This window comes from Mangifera indica, chromosome 16, assembly GCF_011075055.1.
Source record: "Mangifera indica cultivar Alphonso chromosome 16, CATAS_Mindica_2.1, whole genome shotgun sequence".
Lineage (NCBI taxonomy): Eukaryota > Viridiplantae > Streptophyta > Magnoliopsida > Sapindales > Anacardiaceae > Mangifera > Mangifera indica.
The window spans coordinates 3,254,069-3,267,045 of NC_058152.1; the positions used below are offsets into that span (position 1 = coordinate 3,254,069).

The following is a 12,977-nucleotide window of genomic DNA, read 5'->3' on the forward strand; positions in this document are numbered from 1 at the left end:
TAAATATACAATATTTCAAAAAAATTAATTTAATTTAATTAATTTTCTTAAAAAATATAATCACTATTTATATAACCGATAAAATTATGTATACTTATTTTTAAGTATATAATTAGTATATATCATCATCTAATTAAATAATTTTGAATTAAAATAAAATAATGTTTAATCATTATGTATACTAAAATTGGGTGTACTTAGTAATACTCTAATGTAACTAGTTATTTTTTAAAATAATAAAATTATGTATATAAATAATGATATGTCACAATGTGATTGAATATTATTTTATCTTTAATTTAAAACTATCAAATTATATAATAATATATTATTATTTATAACAAAATTATACATATTATTTATGTACATAACACTACTCTTTTAAAAAAGGCCAAAGAACTATTTCCCACTCAAAGTATATTGATTTATCAAGTTTTCTCCCTTTAACTTTGCCCACCCATGATGGTTAAACTTAACGGTTTTAAAGGCAAAATCATCATTTTATCTGAAATATTTAAAATAAACTTAAATTTGGTTTTTTTCCTCTTCTAAACCTTAAAAACTAACAATTTCTCCCAACATCAGCTTTTAAAAACTGTATTTTCCCTCAGGGTTTCCAAACTTTTAGATCCAATTTAGTCAGCGACGACCAGCAATCTCCAAGCACCTACTTTTTCTCTTCGATGTCTCCTTCCGATCATGCATCTTCGGATATCATGTGACATCATCATTGATAATGATGGACTCAATTAATTTTAATCATCTATAAGTAAATAAATGTGATTTTTAAAATTAACCAAAAAAACTTGAAAAATCAACATGCTTTTGGGTTTGGGAGGGGGTGAATAAGTCCTTCGGCCGTTAAAAAGTACCCGCTATGAGTTGTACAGATCAGAGGGAGGCCCAACACTGGCTCTAAGAAGACGTGGCAACCCAATACATTAGCTAACTCGTGAAGCCCAATCATAAAATTCTGTTCCTCTGCGCACTCCCTGTAAGCTTGATAAATTATTAAAAGATGAAAATTGAAAAAGACTAGTGCAAAGTATCTAGTACTCTCGTATCTCACTTCTAAACGACGGTCTCCGAACCTCTCAGCACCTTCACCGGTGCAAAACGCACTCGCTTCTCGCTGCGGCATCTCTCTATGTTATTGGTGGTCGCGTCGGCCGCAAAATTTGTTGGTCTCCTGCCGCAGCCATTGATCTGGAAACTTTTTCGCAACAATGTCCTCCTTCACTTCAGCTGAATTGAATTATCTCGTCTTTCGCTACTTACAGGAATCAGGTTATTTATACTGTAAATTTATTTTAGTTACTTTTGGAACTTTTTCTCGTGGAGAAGCCGAGTCTTATTTAATTTAGAAATTCTAGGGTTTTTGTCATGTTCCGTCATGGATTGTAATAAAGGAGGCTTTTGAGCTGCTTTTCTTTGATTCAATCATTGTCATATTGTGTTAGGGATTGATTGGATCGAAAAAGTTATAATCTTGGAACCGATTTTTCCAATACTGCCTCCTTTAAGGAGTAATGAACATTTACATCTGTAAAGCTTTCGTTTTCTTTTTTCTTTGCATTACGAATGTATGAATATACTGTGTGCCTAGGGATTGTTGTTTCATACAACATTTCACTAGTTTCTGCTATTTTCTATTGTATCTGGGATGACTTTAGGGCCATTTTGTAGTTAATTTTTCATTCAAAATAGTTGTGGTTGTCTTCTTATTTGATTCGTATAAAGTCAAGACTGCGGGCAGAATTTCATTTGAGTATTCTTCAAATTAGCTGGCCCTTTAGTATATAAAACCTTAGTTTACCATGGTTGAGATGTAACTCTTCTTTTCATTACTTTTTAGCGATAGGCTGAAGTTGATGTGACATTTAATTCAATCAATTACAAAGATGAACATTTGTGTCTTTTATAGTGTACTAAACATACGATAAATTCTCTGTTTGACTAGCATTCTTATTTATGCGTCTATGATTATTATACAAGTCTAAACATCCCTTTTTAAAATTAGAAACGGAATTTTGGCTGATGTTTCTATTTCTTTAAATAATGAGCAGTTGCTAGTAGTAGAATGATGGCTGTTAAATGTCATGACAAAGTGCCCTACGCATTATGAAAATTGATCAATCATTAGACAATTTTCATTAGTTGGAAAATCCTCAAAGAAATGCACTGATTGATACCTTGTATCTTTTTGAGTTGTAAATTTGGAGTTTCTTAGAAAATGATAATTAAGCATGTTCTGACGTGTCATGAATCTCACTCCTGCAGGATTTACACACTCAGCTTTTGCTTTGGGGTATGAGGCTGGTATTAACAAATGCACTATTGATGGAAATTTGTTTCCACCTGGTGCTCTTGTTACAATTGTACAAAAAGGACTTCAGTACTTGGAGATGGAGGCAAACTTGAGTAATGTTAGCATGCTTAATTCCTTCGCCTGTGCTCATCAGTATATTCACTTATGTTTCTTTAAGTGTTTTGCTTTAAAATGTCATAGAATTTATTGTGATCAAGGTATGTTTAAGCTTGCCAGAGTGATGTTGACATGGATGAAGATTTTTCATTCTTACAACCTTTGGATCTCATCACAAAGGATGTCTATGAACTGCGACAAATGGTGAAGGAGAAGAAGAAGAATGTGCCAGGGGATAAAGAGAAAGAGAAAGAGGTTGATAGGGAACATGAAGGAGAGCGTTCACATGCAAAAGAGAAGGAGAAGCATGATAAGGAGAAGGAACGTGAAAGGGATAAAGAAAAAATAGATAAGGGTAAGGAACGAGAGAAGTTGCATGGGGATCAAACTGACCAAGAAATGCTTGCTAATCAAGAAGAGAAGGTTAATGAGAAACCTGAGGAAAATGGAGTTCCCAAAGGTGAATAATATTTTACATCAGCACTTTTACTTGTCTGCATATAAATACTTTGTATTCTCATAGGTTTTTTATTTCATCCGATTGAAAATTCTCAACTGTTTTTTTGTTTTCCTCAGTAATTATGGTATTACTGTACTTTGTAACAATTGTGAATGAAACTGGTATTGATGGGTAAGGTCACTGGTCTCTTAATAGTGCGGTTGTTGATTAGCAAATGAAAGATCAGCTATTAAAATTAGCTTTTATTCATTTCGGATTAACTTAAGTTGATTCTAAACCTCTAGAATGAAGAGTTTTATTAACATATTCAGGTGATTGTATTGTGACTTTTTAACTGGACAGAGTAAAAATTACTTTGGTTTGGTTTGGTTTCTATGGCTCTTCTGTTTTGGTACAATGCATAACTTAAAATGAATCTTTAGAATAAAATATACTTTTTAGGAAAATGAATTGGGGCAAAGAAAATTCGTGTTAATGTGGAAAGAATTTCCTGGTAAGAACCTCAAAAATTGGTTTACAAGCGTCTGTTGGCTGGGTTTTCATAGTTTCTTATTTTTGACGCCTTACATGATGTGAGTGCTATATAATTATTTAAAGGAGATGCACCCTTTGAAGAAAGATGTCTTGTTCATATTCAGTTCCTTGGAATTTGTCTCATGTATAATGTTACCTGTGACTAGAAGCTATCAAGGATTAATGCCCTGAAATAATTTGCTATGACAGGGTTATCCATTTTCATTAAGAAATGCTGTAGGAGATCAATGAATGTAGTTTTCAATTATCTTCTAGATTTTCTGATCATGTTGAAATTATGAACCTTGGTTCTTTTTATTTGCAACATAAATTATGAAATATCTCTGGATCTGTTTAGTAGGACCTGAACCAATGGATATTGCGACAACTTCAGCATCACAGTCCTGTGAAATTCCTAGTTCTGATGTGACAATTTTGGAAGGACATACCTCTGAGGTTTGATCTTTTTCTCAAACATCTTTATTTACATTTGTGTTTGTGGTGTACTGATTTTTTTAATTTAATTTTTTCTTCTTACCTCAGTTGATGCCTTTTTTGATAGAATCTGATTTTGCACCCTTGCAGGTTTGTGCTTGCGCATGGAGTCCAACAGGTTCACTTCTTGCATCTGGGTGGGTATTTTCTCTTTGTTAACATTTCATTTTTGTGTCCAATTGGTTTTTTTTTTCTTATTGGGACATTTTACAATGTATTGTGTATGTTAGCTTTATGCACTATTCAATTGAAGTGCTGAACATTGAAATATACGTGTTCTTCTGTTGAAGGACAGCAATTTTTAGAATAGCTGGTTATGAAAGAATGACCTTATTTCTCGATGAAGTTCTCTTGAGAGATTATTTCAGACTCTGAAGAGCACTCATCGATGCAGGAGAAGAGGTAGGATAATGGAAATGGAATAAGAGAAAACATGTAGAATATAGGGAGAGAAAATAAGAAGAAATGGAAGAAATCTGGAATTAGATCTAAAGAGAGCTTAGAAAACAAACTTTAATCACCCATTCATCATCAACTAGTTTCTCACATAAAATTAGGCCTATTCATAGGCTTAGAACACAAACTTGAATGAAAACATAAATCTAATTCTAATGAAATATGGAAATTTAATAAAATTTCTTGGGCAAAATTAACCCTAAAATATAAAAGACAAGGACTAATAACCTGTAAGTCCAATCACTAATGGTCACTTATTGATATGAAAAACAGATTAAAAAAACCATCTAGTTGGTAAGAGGACTCAATTGAAAAGTCTTTTCTACTTTGATACGATATGGTAATCTCTGTGCTACTGTTGGATGGAGGATAATGGGGAACTGATTTTGTATGGATTGGAAGTTAAGTCATGAAAAGTTAAATTTCAGCTGGTGCTAATTGGAACCATAGGAAAATACTGTGCTGATAATACTTTTCCACTATGATATGAGTTCCTTTACTATTCAACTTTAGAATGAGTAGGATTTCTGCCAGTCGTTTTATTATCATCAAAATTTTGGTTTTAGTAAGATTACATTGGAAATGTTTGATGTTACAGACTTAGGCCTCCACAAAAGTACTTGTTGTTGGATTTGAAACAGTTAACTATCACAAAGGGTTTTTATGGCTGATCATATGTATAGTGATCCCTAAAATTTTGGAAAATTTTAACACTAGGCTACGTAATGCTGTACAACTATCTTAGCAAGTGTTGTAATGCTTATCCTTATTATCTGATCCTTACATTTCTGTTACATCACCTTGCCTTGTAGATCTGGAGATTCTACTGCTCGAATTTGGGCAATTTCTGATGGAACCTCTCGGTCAGGTGGACAGAATGGTCCTTTAAATGTTCTAGTGCTGAAGCATGTAAAAGGAAGAAATAATGAGAAGAGCAAAGATGTCACAACACTTGATTGGAATGTAAGTTACTATTTTCGCTTAACTAAAAAGTACTTGATTACTTTGTTTTATTATTTACCTCTAATCCTAATGCTGTACTTTGATTCTCATTAATTATTCTTTGAGAGGGGATAACGTTGTTTTTGAGTTGCTAGCTACTTGGAGCCTTATGTACTACCATTCTTTATTATTTATAACTGAAAACTTTCAACTTTATCTCTTTTTCTTTTTTGGCCTGGTTGAATGCAGGGCGAGGGGACATTACTTGCAACTGGTTCATATGATGGCCAAGCAAGAATATGGAATACAAATGGTAAATATTTTTTGCCAATTTATATGTATTCTTTCTTTCCCATCTTTTTGGCCAACCTTTTCTGTGTAGAGGTTTTTAATGGGTTTATTTAGAGGGTTTAGTTTTGTCATGGTGTCTTGGAAGTAACAAATACATTGATGAATGTTGATCCCTCTAGATGGGTGGATCAACTTCTGCAGAAGTTTGACCATTAATTCAAATATTATGTTCAGGAAATTACACCACCATTTAATCTGATATATTTAGCTTCTAAGTGTACTATGGTATTATTAAGTGGTATTTATTAGTCATTGTGGTATTAACAAAATGGTCAAATCACCATTAAGGTGAGAAGGGATTGTGGATTCAGTCACAAGGCTCTATTTGGTAGGAGAGGAAAACTATAAGAGCATGGATGAAAAGGAAGGGTGGGCAGAGCTTTTCTTTGTTTGGTGTGACAAAAAGTGTGATAACACTCCATTTTAAACATCATTTTCCCCCCCCCCCCCCCCCCCCCCCCCCCCCCATTCTGTCTGAAAGGGCGTTGAATATGAGATGAGATGCAATCCTAAAACTAAAAGTATCCTCTTCCCCTCACTTTTTCAGCCTTCCTCCCTAACATTCCATTTTTCTCTTTCTCCTATCTTTTCATTCCTTAAAGGTGTTTCTTCTGGCTAAAAGAAAATGAAAAAAAATGTTTACTTTAAATTCATGACTGCACAGTCAACTCTAATATTGTATTCTATTATTCTTTTACTGCAATTTCAAGTTTCTGCTACATCTCTTATGGTTGCTTTTGGTCAGGCGAGCTGAAGGCAACTTTGATGAAACATAAAGGACCCATATTTTCTCTAAAGTGGAACAAGAAGGGTGATTATCTTCTTACAGGAAGCTGTGATAAAACTGCAATTGTTTGGGATGTGAAGGCAGAGGAATGGAAACAACAATTTGAATTTCATGCAGGTGCACATAATACTAAATTTAAGGATTCAGGATGTTTCTGTGCATCAAACTTATTGTTGTTGGTGCTAGGCATTTACATATTTGACTTTTAGGTCCAACACTGGATGTTGACTGGCGCAATAATTTGTCATTTGCTACAAGCTCCACAGACAACATGATATACGTGTGTAAAATTGGAGAAACCCGTCCTATTAAAACTTTTGCTGGGCACCAGGTTTAATCTTGCGTTCTATCTTACAATTCTATTTTAAATTGTGATGTCAATGCTGAAGTGTGGAACTTTTATTGTCCAAATATTCAAATGAGGTAACTAAGTTATATGAAGCTTTATGAGGCTAATCTATTTAGTTTTGTTCAATTCCAGGGGGAGGTCAATTGTGTCAAATGGGATCCAACAGGCTCATTGTTGGCCTCATGCTCTGATGACATCACTGCCAAAGTACGTGATCTAACTTTCTTGTTAGCTATTGGTTCACCTTAAGTTAGAGATCGTTCTCACTTCCTTTCACTTGTATTAGTTTCTGGGCTTTCATTTAGAAGAAGTCATGTACATGTTGTATTTTGACTTTCTCTCCAATGATCAGTTCCTGTTTCTCAAAATTTTGTAGTTTCTCTACCTAGGAATGTAAATTTCTTTCGTAATATACGCGGCTGGCTACTCATACTATGTCATGATGCAGATATGGAACATGAAGCAGGACAAGTATGTCCATGATTTGAGAGAGCATGCCAAGGTGCCATATTTCGTCATTTTTGTGTGCACACGCATATGGACAACTATGCATATTTTTTTATATCATTGTTAAAAAACATTTGATGATTTTGTTGCAGGAGATATATACCATCAGATGGAGTCCCACTGGACCTGGGACAAACAATCCTAACCAACCATTGGTTCTTGCGAGGTAATTCTCTTACTTTGTAATGGCATTACTTTGTTAACATTTCGTATGGAAGTTGCTCTGGAATACCTTTTCTGTTCTTATCTAGTAATTTTTGGTCTTTTTTAGTTCAGGAAACATGATTGATGGTTTTAGAGCTAAGCTGATTGACCCTTAATTGCATTTATTGCCTCCATATTCTCGTGTTAAAATAAACTAAAAGTCCATATGCTTCTTATGTGTTTACTTATCATTTCATTTGAAAGTCATCACATTTCATAATGGCCCATCTTTCTCTTAGTTATTTTATGATTGATTCTTTTGCCTTGACTTGATGTGCTGGCTATCCTTCTCTATAAAATGCTGTCTCATTCTATCAGGGGGTGAAGTGAGGATCTTTAGTTCCAAGATGTTAACAATATCGAACACAAGTATTCATGAAATAAAGCATGCATCATACACACGATACATAAATCATTATATAAAGCCACGCACACCAAAATTCGTGAACATATGTGACTAGACTTCTCTCTGTTTTTTTTCACACTTTTAATTCATTGCTTCTTACATTGTGGTTCTGCTTTAATGCAGCGCATCATTTGACTCTACAGTAAAGCTCTGGGATGTAGAATTAGGGAAACTTCTCTACAGTTTGAATGGACACAGGTGAGTACACTTATTAATGAACTCTTTATACAGAAGGATGCATGTAAGAATTACTTCTCAATAATGTTTATGATAATAATATGTGCTTTGGGCAAATAAATATAATGTCTGTATGAGATGTAAATGCATCTTTGAAGTGGATCTTTCAGGTCCTCTTCCTTCATCTATTATGGTTGAGCCTCCGGACGATGGTTTTATGGTAGACACTGTTTATGAAAATTGACCTCCAAATATTTATTGGATTTCCTGTGCCATAAGTTAGTCATATATTGTTGGACATTTTTTTGAGCTGTTACCTCGAGCCTCTTAGACTCTTTAGATCTTTTTCTTGTTTGATTGACCAATATTGAAACATCCAACCTTCTATCTGTTTCATACACGGTTTAATCCAACCCATGATTTATGGTAGATGTAGTAGCTTTAACTTAAGAGTTTTAAGATACTATTTCATAGGTTTGTTTGGAAATTGAAAAAAGTAAAACATATGATTATTACCATTATATATGACTAGTGCTTTGTTATTCCATAACCAGGGATCCTGTGTACTCGGTTGCATTTAGTCCAAATGGGGAGTATTTGGCTAGTGGATCTCTCGATAAATCAATGCATATCTGGTCCTTAAAGGAAGGAAAGATCGTAAAGACATTCAGTGGTCAAGGGGGTATTTTTGAAGTATGTTGGAACAAGGAAGGTGACAAGATTGCCGCTTGCTTTGCCAACAATACAGTCTGTGTTTTGGACTTCAGAATGTGAAGGCTTCCGAAGCTCTGCAATATTACAACACAATAACTCATATATCCTCTAAAGCTTGTGGGAAACATGGTAAGCCTAATAGGCTTATCCTCAAAATTCAGCCTTAGAGAAGTTTAATCCTCGAGAGTGGTAAAACCCGTAATGTATTATTCGGTTAGCTGTTCACATTTTCTCAGTAGATTAGATATAATAGGCATTAGTTATTGATTCTAATATGTCACAAGTCCTAAGTGATAGCTTTTCTTAATTGCAGTGAGACATCTGCAATATAGAATGTGAATTGGTTGCAAATCATGTACAGGTGTATGTGTTGAGGCCGTAATTTATGGCTTGAAAAGAGTGCTTTAATTATTCCTTTTCTGTGGTATATTTGGTAATGTTGTTTGTAGCCAGTTTAACTTCTTAAATTTTATGAACAGGTAGCTAGTGCAGTGATTTCTTTGACGGGGATCTTTTTTCAAAGCATGGTTTTCAGTATTTTATGATATACGACATATATTATATAATATGATATGATATAAGTGTAAAATGATATATATGATATGGTGCAGGTGCAGATGTGTTTCCATATGAAATCAAAATTTGAACAAGACAGTAACTGTCACAAAGGTTAGAAAAAAATATACATAGGCGAACTATTATAATTGATAATTAATCAAACAAATTTACCAGTAATCACCACACGCACATGAACCATTGACAAAGTGGTGGAATCGATTGCGATCTCTCATCAGGATCTTTCGTCCGGTGATCTTTGAAATCAGCTTGGTCACAGCATGGCAGTCTGGACAGACCCGTAGGTTCTTCACAATTTTGATTGTTGTCCCCGGTTGAGTACTAATGAGTCCAAAGGCAATAGCAAGTTTTTCACTGTGGACTTCAAGTGATTGCTCTTTTTGCTCTTCTACAATATTGTGCAACACAATATCTGTCTTTGGAGTGTAACCCCGAGCCTTGAGCCAGCCATTGATCTTATCTAACATCATATAAATATCTTTGCTTTTTGGGTGCCTTAAATCGCCAGCAAGAAACTCATGTACTTTGTTATTTACTTCAATTGAACTACAACCAGGTTCTTTCTGAACCCCACTGTCTTTCATCAAGGTCCTCACCTTTGCCACTCCATCCCAGTTCCCTTTTGCAGCATATATGTTAGAAAGAAGAATGTAAGTCCCTGAATTTGCAAGATTCTGACTTACAAGGTATTCTGCAATTTCCTCTCCCAAATCTATGTTACCATGAAGACTGCAAGCTCCAAGTAAAGTTCCCCACATCACAGAATCAGGCTGAACCTTCATATTCTTAATGAGCTTGTTGGCTTCTTCTACCTGCCCACAACGACCAAGAAGATTTACCATACATCCATAATGCTCAACCTTTGGTTCAATTGCATGCTCGTCTTTCATTGAGTTGAAAAACCTCCATCCCTCATCAACCAAACCAGCATGAGCACAAGCATTCAAGATGCCTATGAAGGTTATATCAGTAGGCTTTAATCCAATCCTAAGCATTTCGTTAAAAAGTCGGATAGCATCTATGGTAAATCCGTGCATTGCATACCCTACTATCATCGAATTCCAAGCAACAACATCCTTATCATTAACCTTGTCAAAAATTAACCTCGCATCCTCTAAACTACCGCATTTACTATACATATCAATCAAAGCGGTACCCACTTGAACATTCAACTTAATTCCAAGATTTTCAATATAAGAATGAATCCACCTGCCAGACTCTAGAGCACCAATCTGGCCACAAGCAGATAACGCAGCTACTGCAGTCACTTCATTAGGCCTCACTTTCGTCTTCAACATTCGCCTAAACAACGCCAATGCCTCATTAGGAAACCCATGTTGTGTATACCCATCAATCATCACATTCCAACAAACAACATCCTTCTCTCGAAACTCATCAAACAACTCTCTTGCAGCGGCAATTTGCCCGTGTTTCGCATAACATGTCAGCATGGCTGTTGAAGAAACCAAATTCTTTTCAGGCATAGTATCAAATAGTTTCTTTGCAGACAAAATGTCACCCCCTCTTGCATAAACATCCACTAGACATGTCCTCACATATAAATCCTCATCGAACCCAAATTTTATTGCTTGTGAATGAAGGGATTTTCCGGGTTTTAATGGACAAGATTTTAAAATAGATGAGAAGGTGAATGCATTGGGTTGGAGACTGTCAGCTAACAATTGAGAGTAATATAGGAGTGCTTGTTGATGGAGATTCTGTTGTGCAAGGCAATGAATAATGGCAGTGTAGAGGAAGATATTGGGGTTGGAGTTTTGGTTAAAGAGAGTGATGGAATAGTGAAGGCAATTGAGGGAGGAGTAGGAGCGGAGGAGATGAAAGTTGAGACTGGGATGTTGATGGAGGTTGTGACGATATAGAGCCCCATGGAGTTTGAGAAGTTGTTTGGTGGATTTTGAGTTGGAGATAAGGAGGGCAAGTTTATCTGGCGGGGGAAGGACGTATTTTGTGGTGGCTGGTGCTGGAGCTGACGGTGATGGGGCGGTGAATAGGGGGGTTGGGGACATTGTTGTTATCACAGTTTTGGCGGCGTTGGCGGCTTTGCTTGTTTTATATCTTTAACTTCCAGGGTTTACGTGAAAGAAGTTAGATTAGCAATAAGTCGACAGAGGTGCATTAATGATTTTTTTAAAGTTTATTTGATTTCTCAAATTCTTATCCGGTGGTTTTAGAAAATTTAATCATCTATTCATTTATTAAATTTTTTTATTATTATAAATAAAATTATTATTTTAATATTTTATTTTTAAAAAATAATTTATTTATTAAATTTAAAAATTAACAATCCCCCGTAATTTAATTTTAAAAAAGTTATTTTTTTATCTTATTATAAAATTTTTAAGGTTTTCATATTTTAAGGCATAAATTTTAAATCATTATATTTATATTTTAAAAAAAAATAATTTTGATATCATTCTTTTCACTCATTCATTCCAATATGGTTTTCTCTTTCTCTTAGATCATTTTTCAATATAAAATCTATCAAAAATCTAATTAAAATGATGAGATTTATTATATAGATTTATACAAATCATATAGATTCATTCGATACTCTATATGTCAACCCATACATAAATTAATTGGACTACATCACATGGGTATCCACATTCATCACATGATAAACTTGAGAATCATGACTCGTTTGTCGTACGGTCGGATGACATCACACGACCAATTTGACGACATACCCAGACTTGAATCATGACCTCACCAATCAATCATCCATACCTTTTGGTAACATATAACCAAGGCACTTACCCAAAGATAAATAAACATATAACCGAGGTTGGGCCAAAGTGTTTGGCATTGGGCCCAAAGGCAAGTCAAACAATTCCAGTTCAATGTTGGCATTTTCCTTTGCTGATATGGGCCCATATCTCAATTAGTTTTTGACAATTATGGTTGATGGTATCTATGCTAACACATTATTACGTTGTTAAATAATTTTAAATTAAAAAAAAGTAAAATTTAATTATATAATAATATATTATCCAAAATAAAGAACTTGATTTCTTCTCTAAAGGCCGGTTCACCATCCATACTTAATTGCTTATATACATCCAACCAAATAAATATTGTCACTAAGGGCCGAATCACCATTCATACTAAATTGTTTATATACATCCGGCAAAACAAATATGGATCTCATAGTTTTTCCATTCTACAAATTCCTAATCAAATTCTCTTAATTAAAGAATTCATCAATTTGTTTTTTTGGTAACTAACAAACTCCGTCTAAATTGATTAAACTGATAAATTTCAAATAATGTTTTTTCTCCTTGAAAATTTTAATACTTTATTAATTTTGTTAATATATAAGACCAAGAATCTATCAATTCAATCAATAGTATACTCAAATTAGAGTAATAAAGAGGTATGTAGTGTATTTTGGGTTAATATATGATCTTGGAATACAAGCCCGAAAATTAAAAAAAAAATTGAATCGAAATGATTTTCCTATAAATAATTTTTTAATTTAATGATTAAATAAAAAAGACTTTTTTACAATTACAAACCAAGGTGTATATTAAATGAAAAAGGCTAAAACACTTATTCCCACCCATATAAGGTTTGATTAATTCTAAAATTTTCACC

The 12,977-nt window shown here is 34.1% G+C and overlaps 2 protein-coding genes across 3 annotated transcripts; one reads left to right on the forward strand and one right to left on the reverse strand.

The window, feature by feature from the left end:
- The first annotated feature begins 1,010 nt into the window (after positions 1 to 1,010).
- LOC123199197 (WD40 repeat-containing protein HOS15) lies at positions 1,011 to 9,197 on the forward strand. Of its 2 annotated transcripts, none has more exons than XM_044614087.1 (14): positions 1,011 to 1,287; positions 2,281 to 2,426; positions 2,546 to 2,885; positions 3,760 to 3,854; positions 3,984 to 4,030; positions 5,162 to 5,312; positions 5,541 to 5,604; positions 6,388 to 6,546; positions 6,639 to 6,760; positions 6,911 to 6,985; positions 7,227 to 7,280; positions 7,378 to 7,451; positions 8,019 to 8,093; positions 8,627 to 9,197. In XM_044614087.1, the coding sequence occupies exons 1-14, from the start codon at positions 1,227 to 1,229 to the stop codon at positions 8,844 to 8,846; spliced, it is 1,683 nt and encodes a 560-aa protein (XP_044470022.1). In that variant the 5' UTR covers positions 1,011 to 1,226; the 3' UTR covers positions 8,847 to 9,197. The 2 variants fall into 2 exon arrangements, with proteins under 2 accessions (XP_044470022.1, XP_044470021.1); XM_044614086.1 differs by having other exon boundaries at positions 1,012 to 1,287; positions 3,757 to 3,854.
- A 185-nt stretch (positions 9,198 to 9,382) lies between these two features.
- LOC123199198 (pentatricopeptide repeat-containing protein ELI1, chloroplastic) lies at positions 9,383 to 11,478 on the reverse strand. The gene has a single exon (XM_044614088.1). The coding sequence runs from the start codon at positions 11,387 to 11,389 to the stop codon at positions 9,512 to 9,514; it is 1,878 nt and encodes a 625-aa protein (XP_044470023.1). The 5' UTR covers positions 11,390 to 11,478; the 3' UTR covers positions 9,383 to 9,511.
- Positions 11,479 to 12,977: the final 1,499 nt, after the last annotated feature.